Source organism: Xenopus laevis, chromosome 1L (assembly GCF_017654675.1).
Source record: "Xenopus laevis strain J_2021 chromosome 1L, Xenopus_laevis_v10.1, whole genome shotgun sequence".
Taxonomy (NCBI): domain Eukaryota; kingdom Metazoa; phylum Chordata; class Amphibia; order Anura; family Pipidae; genus Xenopus; species Xenopus laevis.
Genome location: NC_054371.1, coordinates 50,615,262 through 50,639,576, shown reverse-complemented (window position 1 = coordinate 50,639,576; position 24,315 = coordinate 50,615,262). Strand labels below are relative to the sequence as shown.

The 24,315-nt window shown below is 36.4% G+C and overlaps 1 protein-coding gene across 2 annotated transcripts in view; it reads right to left on the bottom strand.

Moving 5' to 3' along the window:
• Positions 1 to 24,315, bottom strand: part of gpm6a.L (glycoprotein M6A L homeolog) — a 90,956-nt gene that overhangs the window by 25,951 nt on the left and 40,690 nt on the right. Inside the window, exons 1-2 of one of the 2 annotated variants that reach the window (XM_041567106.1) lie at positions 13,674 to 13,762; positions 5,795 to 5,987 (exon numbers count right to left, since the gene is read on the bottom strand). In XM_041567106.1, the coding sequence (XP_041423040.1) occupies positions 5,795 to 5,987; positions 13,674 to 13,701 (221 nt within the window). In that variant the 5' untranslated portion in view covers positions 13,702 to 13,762. Of the gene's footprint in view, positions 1 to 5,794; positions 5,988 to 13,673; positions 13,763 to 24,315 lie in introns of those variants that run through there. The other variant, NM_001087635.1, reaches the window with a different exon arrangement.

Sequence of the window (24,315 nt, the reverse complement as noted above, 5' to 3'; positions counted from 1 at the left end):
AATATTTATGTGTAAAACAACATGTTTCTATGAAGAACTACAATATTCCATGGTATAGTTTTCCATTACAATCTTCTTTCTTGCTGCTCCTTACCTCTGGAATCCCATGGCTGAATTCCTCTTTAATAAAAATATAATAGGAGAAATATAATAGAAAATATAATAAGAGAAAATCTGATGCAAACTTGGCACTTAAACGTAAAATCTCCATTTTATCCAAATAATCATAATTTTTAAAAATTATTTCCTTTTTCTCTGTAATAATAAAACAGTAGCTTGTACATGATCCAAACTAAGATATAATTAATCCTTACTGGAAGCAAAATCAGCCAATTGGGTTCATTCATGGGCAGATATAACAAAGGTCGAATTTCGAATTTATGTGAATTTTTTTTACTCTTATAAATTCGAATATTCTAACAACTCGAATGGGAGGTTATTTAAGAAAAATTTTAAAAGTCTAATATTCGATTGATTAGTCCTGACCTGAAAACTAAAATCAAATTAGATTCTAATTCCAATCGAGTTTTCCCTCTGAAAAAAACTCGAAAGTCAGGAAGGCAATTAACATATTCAAATGGTTCACGAACCTCTGCCATTGACTTGTAAATTAACTTGGCAGGTTTTAGGTGGCGAATATTAAAATTAGAACTGTCTCCATGGTTGAGGTGTGATAAATCTCGTATTCAAATTTACATTCAAATTGGGGGATTAAAATTAGAATGTATGAATTTTGACACCAAAAAAACAATTCGAAAATTCAAATTCAAATTAGAACCTTAATAAATCTGCCCCTGAATGTTTACATGATTTTCTAGTAGGCTTAAGGTATGAAGATACAAATTATGGAAAGATCCATTATCCAGAAAACCCCAGGACCCAAGCATTCTGGATAACAGGTCCCATACCTGTACCTTCAAATTATCTGCATATGTTGACAACCATTTCTAATAATCAAGTAATAAACCAACTTTCCCTTATTTTATTGCCTACTAAGGGGGGTTCAAGGGGTTGGTGGGGGAGTATTTTGTGTAGTCAGCATGGTTTGAGTTGATAAGGAGTGGAGGTGTTTATCTATCTATAAATTATTTTTGGACAGCCACTACGGAGGCAGCATTTACCTTTGTGTCTTAGTGCCTCTTTCCGGTTGTGTAACACAAGGCAATCATTCTTTTAACTGTGCGTATACTGTATATACGTATATTAAAGCATTGCCATTTTTGTTCCCCTTACCTTTAAAATTAACTTATATGCTATATAAAGATATACATGCATACAATTTATAATTCAAATCAAAACATGTAGAACATTATTAATATTTAATATAAATATATATATATATATATATATATATATATATATATATATATATATATATATATATATATATAATGTCTAGAGACCAAGAAAAAATTGACCAAACTTTAAGATTTTTGGTTTATATGTGTCAGGTTTGTTTGTATTGTTTTAAAGAGAAAATCTGTCACAATTGTCTTAAAATTAGTTCATGGCTTTCTTCAGTACTGTTCTTTTAGAAGATCTAGCTGCCTGCACTTTCATCTCAGTGGCACCGTGATTAAGGGCATGTTTTGTCAAATGCAAACAGTTTTAGAGGCCTCCATAATCATACATGACATTCATAATGAGGAAAAATAAAGGCCTCAAGGAAAGGCAACAAATAGTATACTAGTAGAGCAATAGAGTGGGGAAAACACACTATGAATAGAAAATAAGAAAGTGACTATGTCTGGTCTAGGTGCTTTACACCCACACTAAGGGGCCGATTCACTAAGCTCGAGTGAAGGATTCGAATGAAAAATACTTCGAATTTCGAATTATTTTTTGGGTACTTCGACCATCGAATGGGCTACTTCGACCTTCGACTACGACCTTCGACTTCGATTCGAACGATTCGAACGCAAAATCGTTCGACTATTCGACCATTCGATAGTCGAAGTACTTTCCCTTTAAAAAAAACTTCGACCCCCTACTTCGGCAGATAAAACCTACCGAAGTCAATGTTAGCCTATGGGGAAGGTCCCCATAGGCTTGCTAAACTTTTTTTGATCGAAGGATTTTCCTTCGATCGTTGGATTAAAATCCTTCGAATCGTTCGATTCGAAGGATTTAATCGTTCGATTGAACGAAAAATCCTTCGATCGATCGAACGAACGTTTAGCGCTAAATCCTTCGACTTCGATATTCGAAGTCGAAGGATTTCAATTCGAGGGTCGAATTTCGAAGTATTTTTAACTTCGAAATTCGACCCTTAGTGAATCTGCCCCTAAAGGTCTAAACTACATTCAGAGGCCCATTTATGAAAGGTCGAATTTCGAATTCATGTGAATATTTTTTTAACGAATATACTCTGATTTATTTAATAAAAAACTCGAATATCAAACTCAAACTACTATTACCGTCCTGAAAACTTTGAATCTAGTTAGACTAAACTCGAATGTCAGGAAGAGTATTAAACTCTTCAAATGGGTCACTGGACTACACCCATTGACTTATACATGAACTCGGCAGGTTTTAGGTGGCGAATAGTTGAATTTGAATTGTTTCAAGGGTCAAGGTTTGATAAATATTGATTTTCAAATTCAAATCGAGTTTGGATCATTGAAAATTCGAATTTAAGAGTTTTGACCAAAAAAAATTGGAATTTGAATTTACTCTTAACTGATTGACCCTTAATAAATCTGCCCCTCAGTGTTGTTTTTAATTGTATTAGACAGAAAAACAATTGGGAACATTGAACAGCAAATGGGCATTAAGCCTAGGGAAGGTTGCAAAGCACCAAAAACATGGCAATTTGTACCCTGCCCCATCAGTTTTAAATGATCGCTTTTTCCTTACCTTCTAATGTCTATATATCACAACCTTGCTAGCAATACAGTTTTTCTAAATCAATACACAACAAATATTACAAATTACATTATTAAAAAATATGATGAGGACCCTCATCTATAACTATGCAATCTAAACAAATCTCAGGGCAACAACATGAACAAATGGATGTTAAGTAATATTTGAGTTATTTATGAATTATTAGGTAGCTAATGCACTTTCTGCACCATGTGATACAAGGAGAATGATTTCTCAGTGGAGAAACATAAAAAACTGCCCACGTGCCTTGTATTGAGTATAATGAAAAAAAAAGTCATCACTCATACAGTGGGTTGTCACACCAAAAATGCACATTACAGAATTTTATGTATAAAAAACTTCCTGTGCCAGTGATGACAGGTGATTTCCATTACAGTCATTGGGAGGCAAAATATGGTAGTTTTTGTTTTTTCTATATGGGTGGAAATACTGCAAATAAGGTACAGTATCTGTAAATTATCTCTAATACTTGCCTGTAAATCATAGTCTTTAGAAAGTTCAGGTCAATATCTAGTGAACATTTCCAGTAACTAAAGACAATCAGCCTACTGTAATTATCAAAAGGAAAGGAAAGCTTTCCACAGGACTGCCTTTCTTCCTGAGTATACTAATATACAAATAAGCTGTGTAAAACGTTACTGCATTTCTTACCCACACTCAGCATGTAGCCGTTAATAAAATTATTCTATATATAGGTGGAAGTATTTAAAAAAGTGCACCATATCAGTTGATCAAATAACAACAGTTATCTGCACTGTACATTCCAGTTTACATATTTATAAGGAAGCATACCACAAAACACAAACATAAAAATGTTAATCACATACTTATCTCCTACCTCATAAAGCTGCCAATAAATACATTAGCCTAGGCATATTACACTTCACAAAAATCAATACAATTCACTGGATGTTTAAGTGGTTTAAGCAAAGTATGCGGATGTAAACTTTGTAGTGGAGCCATTAAACATGGAGACATACTACTACGTTTGATGCCAATTAGTACTTTGCTGCAACTGTACATGTTGTTTGACACCCTTTCTCCATTTGCTAGAATTCATTGTGTATTTGTAAAAAAAATAAACAGCATCCTGACCACCAAATATATGCAAGGATAATAGAACAAGTGTCCCTCTTCTGCCTGCTTGAAATTGCCTAAAGTTTCTCCCATATTTTGTGCTTTAGTAAATAAACAAACTCTAATTAATTTGACTTTAGACAGCCATTCTTTAATGGATGAGGATTTGGAGGTTATTGAAAAAAAAAAGGTAGATGCTGCATTATTGACAGATAAAGAAATGTATTGGATTATCCCTGAGGAAAGTCACGATTAGTGACCAAATGTTGGATTAATTCAATAAATGTCCTTATTTTTGTAGTGCAAAGCCTGATAGTATGGTGCTTTTGAGATTGCAGAATTAGTTCAGGCTGATCTTAAGATTCATTCCTTTGGCTAAACATCTCATCGTGGGCAGCTTTTGAAATATTCCACTTAAAGGGACAGTAACACCAAAAACTGAAAGTGTATAAAAGTAATTAAAAATATAGGGGCCCATTTACTTAGCTCGAGTGAAGGAATAGAAGAAAAAATACTTCAAATTTCGAATGGTCGAATATGGCTACTTCGACCATCGAATGGGCTACTTTGACCGTCGGCAAGAATCAAACGATTCGAACAAAAAAATTGTTCGACCATTCGATAGTCGAAGTATTGTCTCTTTAAAAAATACTTCGACCCCCTACCGAGGCAAATAAAACCTACCGAGGCCAATGTTAGCCTATGGGGAAGGTCCCCATAGGCTTCCTAACAATTTTCTGATCGAAGGAAAATCCTTCGAGCGATGGATTAAAATCCTTCGAATCGTTCGATTCAAAGGATTTAATCGTTTGATCGAACGATTTTTCCTTCGATCGTAGGAATTGCGGTAAATCCTTCGACTTCGATATTCATAGTCGAAGGATATATATTCGACCCTATGTAAATCTGCCCCATAATGTACTGTTGCCCTGCACTGGTGTGTTAATTTCAGAAAGACTACTATACTTTATATAAACAAGCTGCTGTGTAGCCATGGGAACAGCCATTCAAGATGGAAAAAGGCACAGTTTACATAGCAGATAACAGACAAAACACCATTGTATTGGACAGGGATTATCTGTAATGTGCTATGTAAACTGTGCTTTTTCTCCTTTTTTTTCCATCTTGAACGACTGCCCCCATGGCTACACAGCAGCTTATTAATAAAAACGATAGTATTCTTTCTAAAGCAAACACACAGATTTTACCAGTGCATGCTAACAGTATATCATATGTTAATTACTGTCAAATGCTTTTAATTTTTTTGGTGTTACTGTTCCTTTTATTGGTTGTAAAGAAGTTGATTTTGCCCTATTATCAGACCAAAGGGTTACTGATTCCTACAGTTACTCTAAGAATATGAGACAAGCAATTACCATCATAATTCAAACATTAACCTATACGTATGTTTACGTGGTGGGAGCAGTCTCTTGGTTGATGGAACTCTATATTAAATACAAGCCATCAGTGATCTACAGGCTGCAACTCTTGTTGCACTCAAACTTAATTGCACAGATTATAGCATAAAAACTCCTACTCTTCTCTTTATTTCCAAGAATCAGGGAAGGTACAGTAACAGCTGCAGCACGACTTTATCTGCTATGAGACCACAGGTTAGCCCCACAATATAGTTACCTTCCCAAAACTAGAAGACAACGCAAAAGGTTTTTCATTTCGTAAATTCTTTAGTAACACATTAGAAAAAGTGCGTAAGAATTGACATGTAATGTGATCAGCCAGTTGCTGTGCACTTTAGTTACCGCAATTCAGGAGGATTATAAATAACACGGCACGTGTTTGGCATTAGGCATTTTTCGAGATTATGACTCACATGGTAAAGACGTCAAGTGTGTCCCCAGCAGTTCTTGCCATTTCAAAATAAGTCTGAAGGATGTTGACAGTGCCAGTGAGGGCCTCATGACCACAGCCGCAGAACAGTGCAACCCCAGCGTACAGCAGAATAGTAGCAATCAATGATGCATAGGGAATTCCCCCAAGGCATTTTATGCAGCATTCAAAGCAACCTTTAAACGAGACAAAAGAAGATGCAAGGTGAAAATGTTATTTATAAAAAAAAAAATTAAATCACAAAAGCAAATCAAAGAGCATTAGGTGCAAATACATTTTATATAATACAGTGCTCTTTTTATGAGCAATAACTTCAGTGTGGCTTTTAAGCTTTTATTGTTCAACAGAAATGCATTTACATATCCTATACATGCATTTTCTAAATAATAAGGGAAGATCTACTACTGGATCTAAATGAAAACTTCTTACTAAATATATGCAGCTGGCACAAATGTACTGCCAACATAGTACTGTAATAGTTTACCAAAAGTACATAATCATATTGTACAAATAAAATATATTATATATTTTTTTTGTACTTCGAAATTCGACCCTTGATAAATCTGCCCCTTAGAGTTGTTTCTGGTCAGGTGATCTCTGAGGCAGCACACAGACCATCATGAAATAGTGGTTCAAGGCAAGAGATAGAAAAGGGCAATATTTACTTAAATATATATATATATATATCAGTTTTGTAAGATTCTTTAATATGCCACTTAATATGATGTAAACTATCTGTTGCTTAAGTGTTTGGGGGGTATAGTTTTCCTTTAAAACAACTTTAGAAAAAAGAACCCCCCTTATATCAAAATATTTTGATATAAGGGGTGTTCTTTTTTCTAAAGTTGTCTTAACATGAGAATAGTCAGTTTATAGATCTCCGTTACAGAAACAAGATATGCCAAGTATTGATGGGCAAATCTGTCCCGTTTTGCATAGTTAAAAAATAAGTGAAACAGCAAAAAATTTGCAAAACGCCAATGGGCGTTTCTATTAATTCTGATGCCCGACAATTTTTACACGAGCGACAATTTTTATACACGCGGCTATTTTGTCCAAATGCGTTGGGTATTTTGTCCAAAAGTCAATGGGTGTCTGAATAATTTTGACGTTCACTTACACGCGCCAATTTTTTTCCCTTGCGGCAAGTTTTTGCCTCAGTTTCACGAATTCATGCCTGGAGAATAAATTCACCCATCACTAATGCCAAGTGAATTATTTGGGCAATGTGGGTGCTGATGAAGCAGGGATGTGAAAACTGAGTGACTTTCTCCTCTCTTGCACAATAGAGCGTGTGTACAAGTCTAAATGTGTGACTATCACACTGACTGTGTGACATTTGACAGGTCTGGTGTGGGTCGGGTTGGAAGAGCAATGTTTTATCTTTTAGACACCAAGAAAAGGGATGTGGGAGCACAGGGGTTAATAAAATAAGGCTATGGACTTGGGCCCACCCTTGCTATGGGTTATAACGTTAAAGCCACTACAGTCCCCTTCACATAAGGTTTTTTTTTTTTTAATCATTTTTATTGGGTTTTTCAAAGATTTTTCTCCATTCTCCATAGCATAACATAGTGATGTCGCTCAAGGCTACAACTTGTTATTATAATATATTCCTACCCCAGTGGCAAGTGTAGTGAGAGTATCAAGAATATGACTCTTTATTTATTAATGAAATCCAGCCACCACTTATTCTTCTGCTATAAAACCTTCTGGTAAAGTGCTACAGCGAGTAGAAGCCGATGGCATTTCCATAGCTGGTTCATTAAAAAAAAAAAGGAACATAAAATAAGCAAATTGTTCACTACTACACAGGAAATTCCTTATTCCAATCTATATTTTGATGGTTTATAGTATGCAGAAACATTTTAAATTATTTGCACCAAAAATGTAAATTGCTTTGCAAGATAATAAGATTATCGCAGATTGCCTTCTATCTGCCAGTTTGCTGAATGTGCGCCTTTTATCCCTCAGTGCTAAGCCAGCATTTCATTGTTTGTGAAAAATGAGGAAATGTATTTGTATTCAGGTGGCACACACCACTGATTTAATATTCTGAGCACTATCCAGCATCTCTGTGTCTCTACAGCTGCTTACTTGTTGTGAATTAGGAAACATCCATGGCCTTTCCGATATAATATAAATGTAGACATTGCTAAATGGCCAAGGACTCCCCAGCACAGGGCTAATTTTATTGCTTCTCTTAACCCCCAAAACTTCTGTAGCCTCCCGGACAACCAGTTTCTTACTCCACTTTAAGTATCCACCTATATGCATCATATTCTGCATGAATTAGCTCTTCTCACTAAATTTAGCTTTTTTTCTGTGCTTATCATGTTCGTGCCACCCTAACTTTGATTCTAGGGCCCTATTGTATTTACCTATGAATGGATAACATACCACCAGCTTTAGATATAAGATAAAATGGTACACTACATTAAATAAGATAAAAATGATATAAGATAAAACTATAAAATTATATACTACATTAAATAATCAGATAAAACTCTTTATATATAATATATAAATAATATTCTTATATTGTTTTACCAGCGTCATTGTATTTGGATGCTTTAAATGGGGGACTTCCTGCTCCAATATATCAAAAAACATTTTCCACGGAGAAACAACAAAATAAACACAAATCAAAATGCACACAAAGCAAAGCCAATACACAGCTAAACGTTCTCTACAGTTGCTAGGAAACAGATGATGTGAATGATTTGAAGTTGTTGGAGGACTTGACAGATTTGGGTAATTTATTTCAATAATAGGGAGCATAGTAACAGAGTATGCACCCACATTTTAACTCCTTTTAGACATAAAGGGGGTTTCTGTGGGCTACAGATTATTGTCACAGTGAACAAAGAATGCATTGAGAGCAGCTTAATACAACATGTTGGGGCACATTTACCTAGGGTCGAATATCGAGGGTTAATTAATCCTCGATATTCGACCGTCAAAGTAAAATCCTTCGACTTCGAATATCGAAGTCGAAGGATTTTGCGCTATTTTTAAGATCGAATGATCGAAGGAATAATCATTTGATCGAGCGATTAAATCCTTCTAATTGAATGATTTGAAGGATTTTAATCCATCGATCGAAGGATATTCCTTCGATCAGGAAATTATTAGGAAACCTATGGGGACCTTCCCCATAGGCTAACATTGGCCTCGGTAGGTTTTAGGTGGCGAACTAGGGGGTCGAAGCAATTTTTAAAGAGACTGTACTTCAACTATCGAATGGTCGAATAGTCGAACGATTGTTAGTTCAAATCGTTTGATTCGAAGGTCGTAGTCGGAGGTCGAAGTAGCCCATTCGATGGTCGAAGTAGCCATATTTTAGACCATGCGGAATTCAAACTAATTTTCCTCCATTCCTTCACTCGAAGTAAATGGGCCCCGTTGAGTTTGCTAAACTGAATTACAGATGTGAAAAAATGGCCTTATTAACAAAATAAATAGAATACACATACTTAATGCTGCATGAAGTACTCCAAACTAATTTGGTTGGCAGTCAATCAATAGTATCACCAAAACCTAGGTGAAGGCTTACTCTCAGGTGTTTAAAGCATGTAAGTAATGTTAGATTAGTATTAGGTTTTAATCGGTCTAGAAGAACAAAATGGTAGGATTTGATGACATTTACTCATTGGTAGTGATTCGGCGAATTTGTCCCGGTGAAAAATTTGCAAAAGGCATTGAAGTCAATGGGCGTCAAAATTTTTAGACGCGCGTCATTTTCGATGACCGCGTCAATTTTTATACGCGCTCCTATTTTGTCCAAATGCATTAAAGTCAATGGGAATCTGAATAATTCTGACAAGCGACAATTTTTATGCGCGTGATTATTCTGACAACAGCCTGGCGGTAAAACGCGGGAACTTGTACCTGGTGATTTTATTCGCCCATCGCTACTCATTGCCGAAGTGTAGTGTTAAGTATGTGCAGTAACAGTTTATTAGCAGCTATCCCATTTTTCACTAGGGAAATCCAGTTGTAATGAGATTTCAAGCTGAGTTTCTTGAGTAAATGATGATGCCGTCAGCATATTTGTGCGTTAAGAGACTTCTAGGCCTACGACAAATCATTTGTAAAGACAGCAGACAAAAGGAATCTGTGTAAATAACCCTTAGGTACAAAGAGAATATGTTTTGTTAAATCATGGTACTGCAAATATTATATATATATATATATATATATATATATATATATATATATATATATATATATATTTATATATCATTTGATATGGCATGACAGGGCCCATACCATGCCACATGAGCTTTTCAGATGCTTTTACAATTACACATACATTTATTATCCGGAAACCCGTTATCCAGAAAGCCCCAGATTGCGGAAAGTCTGTCTCCTATAGTCTTCATTATTATTTTATCCAAATAATCCACATTTTTGTCTCTGTAAATATAAAACAGTGCTTTGTACTTGATCCAAACTAAGATATAATTAATCCTTATTCAAGGCAAAACAATCCTACTGGGTTTAATTTATTTTTAAATCTTATTTTAGTAAACTTAAGGTATGAAGATCCAATTGATGGGAAAGATCTGTTATCTGGAAAACCCAAGGTCCCGAGCATTCTGGATAACAGGTCACATACCTGTATTGTATGTAATAGAAAGACTAAAGGACCCATTTACTAACAATCCAATTTGATTTTTATCACAAATCTCTAAAAATCCATGGTTTTCTCATTTTTTTAAAAAAAAAAGCTCTAAAAATTTTAGATTTATCAAGGGGCACATTTCTTAAACTGCAATTTCTGGAAAAATAAAAACTCAAATTTTTAGAGATGTATTATACCACAAAGCTGATAAAAATCCAAAAATACGCCATCTCAAACCTGTCGAGGTCATGTAGAAGTCAACAGCAGTGAAAGTTGGAACTCACCATTTGATAAATAAGGTTCTAAAAATCACATAGGAATGAATTTAGACTATGGGTGAGTTTTTATCTATTAAGCTCTAAACTCACATTTTTAAAGTTTTAAATCAATATGTATGTATGTATGTCTATTTTTGTTGCTAGTATGGGGCATGTAAGGTCTGGAAAAAAGGAAGGGCGTGCTCCCCTAGTGCAATCTCCTTTAAAAAGTATATCTTTATTAGATCATCTTTTGAATAGTGAAGTGGATGTTTTGAACACCAAAGCAGGTCTTTGTTCATGATGGATGCTGATTGTTGTGTACCCCTGAGCAAGTCACTTTGGTGATGAAACACGTTGGGTTTGAATCTTCATATTATCAATTGATGAGCTTTTGATGCCTGCAAATCTGTAAGTGTATTTTATTCCTAATAAAGGTACAGTATACTTTTTAAAGAATATTGCACTAGGGGAGCAGGCCCTTCCTTTACTTTGTTTTGTAGATATTTTTCGGCTTTGACCACCCGTTCTTTGAAGAGGCAGTGCCCAGTAACTGATTGATTGTGGCGAGAATATTTTTCATTCTGACTTATGTAATACCTATTGTAATTGATTACTAATTGATCCCTCACCTTTGGATCGAAAGGAACTTTGTTGGGTATATTACATTTAAATAAATCATCTATCATCTTATATTTTTAGCCTAATTCATATTGATAAGTTTTTTAACTTGCATGTAAGGTCTGAATGACCTGTCAATGTGGTAAGACAACAAAGAGAGGTTTAAGGGGTAGTTTAAGTTATTCAAAAAATAATTTCATCTAGAATACCTTCTGGTATTTTTATTAGTTTAACAGCTTTCTCAATAATATTTAAAGCAGTGTAACCTTATTGAGATCAGGAGTGTCAGGATTAGTTAGCTGTTTCGCACTCATGTTTGTTTCATTGTCAAATATAAAGAATGCTCTTAACCAGTGTAAAATCAATAAAGAGGATTACTATAGTATACAGTACATAAACATGATATAGAATATTTAAGAGAAGGCAATGCAAGCTGTCAAAGCAACAAAAATAATACTAAAACTATGTGCACATAGAAGACTATTTACCAAATTGATAAAAGAAAGATCCACATGATTCTCACAGCTGCTTTAAAAATGGATTTGTTTCTAGACCATTTCAACACAATAGCTGGATGTTACTGGAACCCATAACTAAACTATGTAGCCCCCAGCCCCATAATAATTTTCTCTGCTTCCTTTTAAAGAAATATCCCCATGAGTGTTTGGAAATTATTACCATTCCCAAACGGAAAGCATATTCAGACACGTGAAAGAAACAGAAAATTGTTACCACTCAAATAGATGCACACAAACTAGAATTGGAGACATCTGGGGGGGGGGGGAGTAAATTATGAATTAGACAACTATAAGCTTTTAGGACAAAACAAATTACTTTTCAGGAAATTCTTTCTGCATTGCTCTCTGTTACTATGACGGTGTTCAATGCTGATACATGTGGATTCTTTTATTTTAATTATACCTTACATTTTTAAAAAAAAATTGACTACATATGTGATTGTGAATTCATTAAACTAGATTTTTTTCCTATGACTATAATACTGCATCAACAGTTTCCTTTTTTCCCTGAAATCATTACCCTTCACTGTAAACAGAAGTGGTTAACAAATGAATCAATCTTCAAAGAACTCCCAAAAAATGAAATTTGACAAAGAGGGACAATATGTAAGCCCTAGTCCTTTCAGGGTCCCTGATATGGAAAATAGAAGCCTAACCATTGGTCAGTATGCCATTTGGTCACCCAAGTGTTGGACCAAATTGGGATTAATTCATTATTTGACCCCAAGGCCAATAACTGGATCCTATTCCCTTTCATATGGCATGATGCCTAATGGGACTTTCCATTCCATACATTTGAACAAGCAGTTATCAGTCATGGAGTCAATGGTTCTGGCCTTATACTGAAGTCAACAGGATGCCAACTCCATTAAGAATGCCCATGTATGAACAATTTAGCCCCTTATTTACACTCACGGCACCAACTGATTTACAATGAGTTAGTCATGCCATAACATTTTTGCAGTTTTGATATGATTGCTGCTGACAAAATTATAAAATGTCTTTCAGTGCTGTTAAATACACTGTTGAGGAACAGTACTAATAATTTGCTGTGTAAATGCTATAAAAGACCCTGTCATACATCTATTTGTTTTTATGCATTATTACACCTTTTAGTGAAACCTTTAAAAGAATAAACTCAGAATAAAATAAAAGATCTGTTAAAATGTGTCAGAGTTTAAAAAGAATTGCTGACAGTAAAGTATGGGGTTTTTAATGCTCTATTCTAGGTTAATTGTTATGCTGTTAGGGCCTGTAGAGCAAAAAATGTATTACTTTATATACACAGTGTTGGATTGGGCCAGCAGGACACCGGGAAAAACCCCGGTGGGCCCGGCCCTCATATGCCTGCCCCCCCCCGGCTGCCGCATGAAGAAACAAGCCTGCACACAGAGTGTGCCATGTTCATGCATGCGCGCAGAGCAGGCTGTGTCCTGACCAGGTAATCGGAGGTCGGAGGGGGCCCCGGGGACTGGGAGGAGGGCCCTTCGTTTGCAGCCCTGGTGGGCCCCGAAGGCTCCAGTCCAACCTTGTGTATACATAGTGTTTAATGTACATAGATCAATGCTACATATGTTTCTAGATGTCTACAGAACCAAGACTAACATTACCCCTTGTTATCTACCCTGATATTCCCATCATTTTATTTAAAAAATAATCTGTTTATACAAAAATATCTGTTTTGTTTGCCTGTGATACCAGGCAAACAAAACAGCCCTCTATTGTTCTCCCGAGCAGTTTCCAGGATCTCAAGGTAAGGTGGTGCTATGGAAAGCCTTACATTTTTGAATAAATACACATTTTATACAAGTGGAATCAAAACAGGCTACATGGACTGACAAGAATTCTTTGTAGAGCCTTCTGCCATCTGTGTGGCCCCCAGGACGTTAATCCATACTGAGAATCCTGTGTGTCAATGCCTTAAACTGCATATGGTGATTGTTAGTCAACAGGAAGTACATCGGCTCTTCTTCCTTGTAACATGGGACAAACAAACTGGATCACTTGATCGAGTCAAAATATGTTGACAAAGTACATGTGATGCAAAAACAATATGCTATTGAGCTTTTTCATCTCATTGACACATTGACAAATTGAACATTGTCTGAAATCTGGCATTTACAAAGCTGATTTTTAGCTAATCCATGTTTAAAAAAAAAGATAATAATTTTTTTCACATATGCTATGAAGATGTAAAAAGATTAGAGGAATATGCAAATGCATAGTATTATAGGACATTACAGTATGCTTGCACACAATTATGTTCAGAAATCTAAATGATATCCCCCAATATTCCACAATTAAACAAAGATACTTGTACACAAGCAGCTTCACAAATACAGATACTGAAAAAAGATCTTCACCTTAATGCAAATAACAACTATTTTAGTTTCTGAGAATAGCTGAAAACAGGCAAAAGCGGTGGAAAACACAGAATAATTTAGTAGTTTGAATTCAGCCCAAGCTCTATAAGAGGAGATTCCTGAATTATTATATACAGTATAATAAACTGGTATGGGACCTGTTATCCAAAATTCTCAGGACCTGGGGTTTGCCATATAATGGATCTTTCCGTAATTTGGATCTTTATACCTTAAGTTTAATAGAAAATCATTTATATATTAAATAAGTGCCTATCTCAGAGAGTTCGGCCTGCTTTTTCTAATTTAGAAAACCGGGCAGGCAGTTTTGACACAGACAGCCCTTCAAAAAGATGGGCTGTCTGAGTCAAAACCGGACAGGTGGCAACCCTATTTGAAAAATACGCTTCTAAAAATCAAATAGGAATTAACAGAAAGTGGGTGAGTTTTTCTGTGGTGAGCTCTAATTTCACCTGTAAATGTTCTCTTTTATGGCTTGTTTGTGTTCCAAAAATGTACTAGCGCTCTGTAAAGAATTCCCACATTCAAAATCAGCCTTATATGTAACTTATTCAGTGCTACGCTAGCCAGGCTGAATGTACTTGTGCTGTGGTGTAGCTTCCACACCTCTGTGGTTTAATTGTAAAATAAAACCTTTATTCAATAACAGATTAAAGGGATAGTTCAAGACAATTTCTAGATTCAAATGTTCCTTAAAAATAGGCAGCTGGATAAAATCTTTCGGTCAACAAATCTTACAAAACAGGCAACATCCCAACTTTTATTTACTCCTCTTAGGACTTTATTCTGATGTTTAAACAGCCAAAACACCTTGCGACAGTCTAGAAATTTGGTAAGATCAACCCCTCTTATAGGTAATTATATCTACCACCTGAACCCTAAGCAGACTGTCACCATTAGAGCAGACACAGATGTCTCTTTTTGTCTTTTCTCTTTTGCAACGTGTTCTTGTATGGGTAATATAAAAGGAGAACTCTGGCTTACAAACCAAAATTTTATACAGAGGCCCACATAACACGAAAAACCCCTAATATACCCATCACAGTTACCTGTTTCTTCAAAAAGTATGAATAAATGCCATTTTCTATGCTGAAATCCAGCTGTTTAACAGTTCTCTCTTTCTGCATTATTTGAAATCCTGGCAGGGAAGGAGGGACTAAACACTGATGTTACAAATTGTAACAACTTCTCCACAGTTTACAGACCGCATGCAGGGACTACATAACCCACAATGCATTGCACTGTCATGTTCCTTTCCTTATTGAAATCATGTGTGCTGGGAATTGTGGGGTTTGGAGGATGCATGCTGCTTATACAAAGTAACAGTAGTCAGCCAGCTCAGCAAAGTAGTCAGACAGATCAGCAGGAGAGCAGGAGGCTAGGCTTAAGGAACTGTTCCAAACCATTAAAAATCATGAAAAGTCTGCATATTTAATAACAGATGTATATAGCAAAGTTTCTTGAAATTATGTTTACTTACTTTTAAGTTATGTTTGTGTTGAGTATCCCTTTATTCCCAAAGAGTGTGACCCAAGTACTGAATATGGCACATTCCAAATTCTAGCCAATATACTGTACAACAAATGTAGAAATATAAGTGAAGTGTCCCCTGATTTTATACTTATTGCCTTTAATGTAGAAATTAAGGTGTCTGATCATTGTACAATTCTGTGTCCCACATTTAAAGCTACCCACCTTTGATATATTAAATATTAAAGAAATAATATTTCTTTAATATTCAGCAATACTCATACTTGGTTATAAGAGACACATTTACCACTGCAAAGATACTTTTTAAATCAGGATTGCTTAGCTTAAACTTCAGTTTCAGCTTTATTTTTTATTTTTTTAAATGATGCAATAAATAACCTTCCTGTGCCCTTATAAACATGGAAAAAGTCAGCAGCAGCTTCCAACATTACTGTACAGAGACATGAGTGACTGGCATCCCACATCAGCCCCCACCATTCAACCATTAGACTGCTTAGTAACTCAAGCCTCAAGGTCAGGCCATGGTGCAGCTATATTTTATAAATGTGTGTGGAAATATATTTCAAAGAAAAATCCATATCAGATGTTACTACAGGTATGGGATCCATTATCCGGAAACTCATTATCCAGAAAGCTCCGAATTACAGAAAGGCCTTCTCCCATAGACTTCATTATAATCTAATAATCCAAATTTTTAAAAAATCATTTGCTTTTTCTCTGTAATAATAAAACAGTAGCTTGTACTTTATCCCAACTAAGATAGAATTAATCCTTATTGGACGCAAAACAATCCTGCTGGGTTTATTTAATGTTTACATGATTTTATAGTAGACTTAAGGCATGAAAAGCCAAATTAGAGAATGATCCGGAAAAACGGAAAACCCCAGGTTCCCGAGCATTCTGGATAACAGGTCCGATACCTGTACTACAAGATATAAGAAGGACTTTCTACATAAAATAATACAATATTCTAGTCTGTGTTCTTCATGTGCTAAGAGGCAGTGGGGTAACTGGATGTTAGTGGGCCCCACAGCACATTAATTTTAGGGCCCCCAACATATCTAGAGGTTGTTCTGTTTTACCAATATATGCTGAAAATTCTCATTAATTAGGGTCTCGTGGGCCCCCTATACCTCCTGCGCCCCCCGGCAGTCACAGGTTCTGCTTCCTATGTGGTTACACCCTTGTATTACCCCTGTTTACTTATTGTTAAACATGTCTGATTCACCAGAATTCCAAATTAGTATGAACAAGCTTGAGTATCTTAACTGTAACATATCCAGTGCTTTACATATATATATATATTGCTGGTAAGTTTAAAAAGCCAAAAATCCTTCCAGCAAAGTTTCAATGGAATAGGAGCTCTGGAAGCATCACACCTACACTCACCAATTTCCACAAGGTATCGGGAGCCATCCTACAGTTATCTGTATGCAGTAGAAGAGTTAATCCAATGTATATGCTGAATGCTGAAATTCCTTTAACTACCAGTATATTGCAGTGCAGATGGATAAAAGATACTCTATGGAGATGCACTAACTAACTAAGATCCTAACACTGAGGAAACAATGGAAGAACCAATACTATGTAGATGCCCACTTTTCTTAAGCAAAGCATTAAAGGAGTGGGTCACCATTACATTAACTTGTAGTATCTTCTAGAATGACCATTTCTAACCAACTTTTCAATTGGTTTTCATTATTTATTTTGTATGCTTTTTGAATTATTTGACTTCTTCTCTCTTTACAGCTTTCAAATGGGGGTCACTGACCCCATCTAAAAAAAATGCTTTTAAAGGCTACAAATTTATTGTTATTACTACTTTTTATTACTCATTTTTCTATTCAGGCCTCTCTTAGTTATATTTATCTCACTCAAATCAATGCATGGTTGGTAGGGCAATTTGGACCCTAGCAACCAGATTTGCTGAAATTACAAACTGGAGAACTGCTGAATAAAAATCTAAATAACTCAAAAACCACAAATAATAAAAAATGAAAACCAATTGCAAATTGTCTCAAAATAACACTCTCTACATCTTACTAAAAGTTAACCCAAAAGTGAACAATTACTTTAAAAGGAATAAATAATGCTGGTACAGGGTTAATAACAGTATAAAGAGACTAATATGATCATGTAATAACTTCTAGCTCCATGCACAGTCCACTATATTGACCTCTCCAATAGTGATGGATGAATTTATTTGCCAGGCGCAAATTTGCAGAACAATCCCGCGAAATAAATTCCAGCGTCCAAAAAACTAGATGCCAGGGCCGTTTCGCAGAATTTTTTCTGTGAAACGTCCCAAATTCGCCCATCACTACTCTCCAACTGCATTGACCCTGCTGCCCAGTTCTTCATTACACCATCATGTATAGAAGGAAGAATTCTGTATGTGGTTGGGGAGTAGATGGGAAGGACTGTGCTGTAGTTGTAAAGATATACAGGGTTAGTTCCCCTTTGTGATAAATATATTTGGATCACCTTACTGAATTAGGTTAAATTAATTGTCTCAGAATAGATAGCCCATGTCATAGGTTCTAATACAGGTATGGGAAACCCGCTATTCAGAAAACTCAGAATTATGGAAAGGTCATCTACCATAGACTGTATTTTATCCAAATATTACTAATTTTTAAAAATTATTATTAACAGTACCTTGTACTTGATCCAAACTAAGATGTCAATATTCCTCATTGGAAACAAAACCAGCCTATTGGGTTCATGTGATTTTCTAGTAAATTTAAGGTATAACGTTCTACATTACAGAAAGATCTATTATCCAGAAAACCCCAGGCCTCGAGCATTCTGAATAACAGCTCCCATACCTGTGCTTGATTTTATGCAACTCAAGAAGTGGTTCTTGGATAACTATACAAAAGCACAGAGCATCAGTCAATAACAACGGTGCCTCTGTCAGGATTACCCAGCTGCTTAATGATCCACACTACTACAAAAACAAACTCAGCTTTGACTTAGACTTGCAATGAGCCAGGCATCTGTTTCATAATAGACATAGTACATTATTGCCAGTTATTTTGAATGGAAAGATCCTAAATAATTATACACTAAAATGTTACTTATTACCCAGCTCTTAAATTCCAAACAAAGAAAAACCCAAGAGGAAAATGTACCATTTTTAGAAAATGAGAGCCACCGCCATGGAAAATATTTGCAAATAAATCTTTTTATACATGTCCAAAAGCAGCATTCTTATGGTTACACATTGCTTTATTTGCTGAACTAAAGCCTCCAATGCAGAACAGCTGTTTTCTGGTTCCAATCAGGTTTCTGAGTCCTATGAGTGCTCTACAGAAGCCAAGACAATGATAATACAGAACATTATATTTTGAAATGCTCATTTTGGAATAAGGTAGAACATACTTAGGATGTTGATTTAGATACAATATTGAATCAACTTACTGTATATTAGTTCAAGCATTTCCGACTGCCAAGAAAATTAGTGTACAGGGGACCCAGGGAACCCAAAGAGTTAAGTGGCAGGGTCATGACTGGGGGGATGAATAGGGCTTGTAGTAGACAGTCAGGGTAAAAGAAGGAGTGTAAATAGAGGATATAATAAGGTGGGACTAAAATAAGGGGCAGACATTTTACCTGGAAGGTAGAGACAGCTCCCCCCCCCATGCCCAAGGGCAATAGGGAACAAGTGGGATGGATGGGAAAGCGATGGCTGTGTTGTTGCAGCAATATGGGCAGCTAAAAAGGAAAAAGAAAATAGAAGGGGGTAGTTCAAGCGTGAGGGATAGGCTTTGGGGGGCTAGGCCCGATTAGGTGCCACAGTAAATGGGAATTAGCCTCTGGTTCGAAATTAAGTCAGGATGTCAGGATGCAGCCAGCAGTGTTTTTTTTTACACCTGTGACAATTACAAAGCCAGCCTCAATTTGGATGCCCGCAACAGTTAAACGGACGGCCAATGTGCGACTTATGTGCATAAAAAGTCACCGGCGCCGGAATTTTTGACGCCCGGGAATTGTTGCCGGCATCAAAATTTGCACTTTTTCTCCCATTTCGCGAATTTCGCTGGCAATTCGAGAATTTTGTGGCAAAACGAAACAGGACAAATTCGCCCATTACTAGCAGCCAGGAATTGTTTATGTATTGGTTTAAGAATATCATTATATGTGGTTACTAATTTGTATGTTTAAGGGGTTGTTATTTTCAGTAAAATGTAAAATAAACTAAGCCTTCCACCCAGATTGATTGGTGTCAGTTATTGGGGAAGAAGAAAGGGCCCGGGTATTGAGGATCCACAAGTCATGTACTTTACACCAGCACTGATATTAAAGCTTCTCCAAGCACTTCTTTTACTGTGAAAAAACACCAGTGAAAAATACCCACCTACCCATACTACAATGCATTTGGCTGTAGAAAAATAAGCCCAGGGTGGGACTGGGTTGGGGCTGGGGACCATGGTGCTGGTGGTGGGCCTGGAGGGTGTGCCCCTAATGTGGCAGCCCCGCTAGGCCCTGATCCCCTCAGTCCAACACTGAACAAGTCCATTTATTCCAAATATTTCATGCAAGAAAGATATAGAGAAAAAATGCCTATTGACTCCAATGTATTTGACAAAATAGTTTTCTGCGGTTTTCACAAATGCAGTAGTGTCAGGGGCGGGCCCTGGTGCGTGACACGCAGCCGGGCCCCGCCCCCCTCCGTACGGCCGCATTTTTAGTGGCGCACGGGCTGCCGGGGGGGCCCTGAGGGGTGCGGGCCCTGGCCCGCTCACACCCCCTGCTCCCCCAGTGCACAAATGGAGCAGTTTTGCTTATCACTACTGATACATATCACAATAGCTGACTAGGGGACAGCTCCCAAATTATTGTCTGTTATGGAGATTTTCGATAGCACTTTTCTGCATCACATAGGTCCTTATGACTGGCACAGCGAACATAACTAGCACCAACTAGTCCCTCTATTTCAGTGCATGTCTAGCGTGCAAGAGATTCAGTAATAGATAGAAAATGCTCATAACTTAAAGGGATACTGTCATGGGAAAACATTGTTTTTTCAAAATGAATCAGTTAATAGTGCTGCTCCAGCAGAATTCTGCACTGAAATCCATTTCTCAAAGGAACAAACATATTTTTTATATTCAATTTTGAAATCTGACATGGGGCCAGACATATTGTCAATTTCCCAGCTGCCCCAAGTCATGTGACTTGTGCTCTGATAAACTTCAATCACTCTTTACTGCTGCACTGCAAGTTGGAGTGATATCACCCTCCTCCCTTTTCCCCCAGCAGCCAAACAAAAGAACAATGGGAAGGTAACCAGATAACAGCTCCCTAACACAAGATAACAGCTGCCTGGTAGATCTAAGAACAACACTCAATAGTAAAAAGCCATGTCTCACTGAGACACATTCAGTTACATTGAGAAGGAAAAACAGCAGCCTGCCAGAAAGCATTTCTCACCTAAAGTGCAGGCACAAGTCACATGACCAGGGGCAGCAGGGAAATTGACAAAATGTCTAGCCCCATGTCAGATTTCAAAATTGAAAATAAAAACATCTGTTTGCTCTTTTGAGAAATGGATTTCAGTGCAAAATTCTGCTGGAGTAGCACTATTAACTGATGTGTTTTGAAAAAAACACGTTTTCCGATGACAGGATCCCTTTAATACAATTGGACTTCTTTCCAATAATGGGGGTGGATGTCTCTAAAAAGAACTTGCTGTGGGCTCCAATCACTTCCATAGCTAAGTCACTGCTTGAAATAATAATCAACAGGGTTCTCAACAAGAGGGATGTCATATAATCCATACAATTTATGTTGTGGCCACATGCACCCCTACAGAAAGACCAAATGTGATCCAACAGGTTAAGAACTAATGATTGCATTGTCATAGTATATTTAATTTATACTGTTTACTTGCTTACTTGTGGATGGGGACTGTAATCTGTGTTTAATTGTTTCCTTAAATGTAATCGTTTTTTCAGAAGCTAATTGCATGTTTTTCTAGTAGTGGCTACATGTAGACAAATATTATCAGGGGTAACACCAGTGTTAGTAGACACATAAATATACATTTGAATGAGAGATTAAGTTGAGAAAGACTAAATCATATATTTTGTTAATGCTCCAAGATGCAGGATTGGAGTTTAGGATTCAACATCTTTGAAGCAAAATGTAAGCTACAGCTAATTTTTAAGACAATCTGGAAAGTGTTTAGTACATGTATCAATACTTAAAATGCTGCGAATCCTTAAAGGATTTCCCAGTCTCAGTTTAGTAACTCCCGAATAAGATTTAGGTGCAGCTTTCATTAAGTGCAGTGGCTGCCAAGAGCAAATAACCAACAATTTGCTTTGAACAACTACTAGATACTGGAAAATGAAAGCAAAGAGCGAATTACTATTGGAAAGTGTGCAATCTAGAACCTCTGTTTGTAAACAGGACCTCCTATCTATTCAACTACGGCTCTTTGTGCATTTCTATCGGTGTGTTCGTATTCTATCTTAACCTCTCTCTGGGAAAATTTGTCTTAAAAATAAAAATTAACAAAGAAAAAAGTGCTCTAAGCAAGACATGACTAAGGAATAACAATATTTGGACATTGAATAAGAAAACATCTGTTTTCTGTTCATGGCTGAAAGTTTTAAAGCAATTAGCGTGTCAGCCTCTGTTGCGCTTCTCTTTTATGCTATTGTTATACCCATAATCCAATGTCACAGTTCTTAGTTTATCTCTAATACTGTTACGAAATCTCCTTTAGTCCTTCATCCAACCGCCCATCTGCTATAGCAAATTCATTTTTGAATGTAATAGTTGTAGTTTTTAAAAAGAACTGGTGGTTTTTGGAATTTATGATAATATAACTGAAGAAAAATCTGTAAGATTGTGCCCATATAATTTGTGCCCATATAATTTGTTTATTTAAAAAGATAAACTGACATTTTGCCGCAAATTCAATTCCAAATTTCCCCATAGATTTCATGGGTGGGGAGCCTCATTTTAATGAAGGTTCAATGGCTCAACTTAGAAAGGTCTGACAGTCAATAAGGTTATGGGATTATCTCTTTAAAACATGGGCATTGGGGTTTTGGGGAAAAGTGTGTGAATGTGACCTTGATTTAGCCTTTTCCTTTGGATTTTTCAGAGGCAGTTCTTAGCATGTTGTCAGTCACTGAGACAAAAGGCTACTAAATGCACCATAAGATTAAAGCACAGACAACCAGTAACGTTGTTCTACTACAATTGTCAACAGAAAACGATATAATTGTTTATTTGTCTAAGGAAATGTTATTGAATAGGTGTTGCTATCAAAGTGCTGGTTCACTTTTGGCTAATTCTAAAGACTTATTCAAATCGGTCTTTGTTTTTTCATTTTTATAGTTTCAACTGATTTGCCTTCTTCTTCTGATGCTTTTCAGCTTTCAAATGGGCGTATGGACCCCATCTGAAAACAAATGCTCTGTAAGGCTACAAATGTATTATTATTGATAATTGTTATTACTCATCTTTCTATTCAGGTCTCTCCTATTCATATTTCAGTCTCTTATTTAAATCAATGCCTGGTTGCTAGGCTAATTTGGACCCCAAACGCAAGATTGCTGAAATTGCATATTGGAGAGATGCTGAATAAAAAGTTAAATAACTCAAAACCACAAATAATAAAAATGAAAAACAAGTCATGGAAATTGGAGGCAATGAGGTTGCTCTCCAGTTTTATTCCAGTTGAACTGCAGGGGTAACACCAGTTTTTCTAGGGGAACATATTTTAGGACTTTCTATACTTTACTTTATCCCTATAATATTTTTTCCTAAATTCACATTCTTTCATAAACACAGTTTCTCAAAGAGAATTATAGTAGATTACATTGGAATCTGCCTTTAAATAAAAAGTGCTATAAAAATCTCTCAGGCCACAAATGGAATCATATTTACAGAAACAATCACTGATTTTGGTCACCTCACAGCACTTTCTATCACACTATGTTATACAGCAAGAGAATTAGCTCATATCCCACAGCCCCAATATGTCACCTTTCCAAAGAATGTTATGCCATAGCTACACTTTGTAAAAATTTGCAAATCAGCAGTGCTGCTAAACAACCAATAAGGAATTAAATGTCCTTTGCAAATCACTTGCAAAATTACAGTCTATGTTTAATTAAGTAAATGTTAATTAGTGTGAGACTTGATTGGATAACCTTCATTACATCTGTACAGAATTAAGTAAATGTATGAGAAGCAGCAGAATTTTTTTATAAAGGCTGCTAAAATGCAGTAGTACAGGATGGGACCTGTTATCCAGAATACTTAGGACTAGAAAATCATTTAAACTTTAAATAAAGCTGGCTATACATGGTTGGTGATGTTGCCAAACAAGCGGATCTCTCCCTCGTATGCCCACATTAAAATGGGTCAAATTGGGCTGATCCAATCATGGGCCCTAAGGCCCAACAATAGGATCATAATGCTGCCAATACGGGCGGTCAGATTGCGAGACAGCAACTACGAACAGATGCGGCCGCGATCCAACGGGATTTTTAACCCTGCCCAATTAACATTTGCCCGACTTTCACCCAGATATCAATCAGGGAAGTCGTCGGAGGGTACCACGTACAGGCCGATAAGCTGCCGAC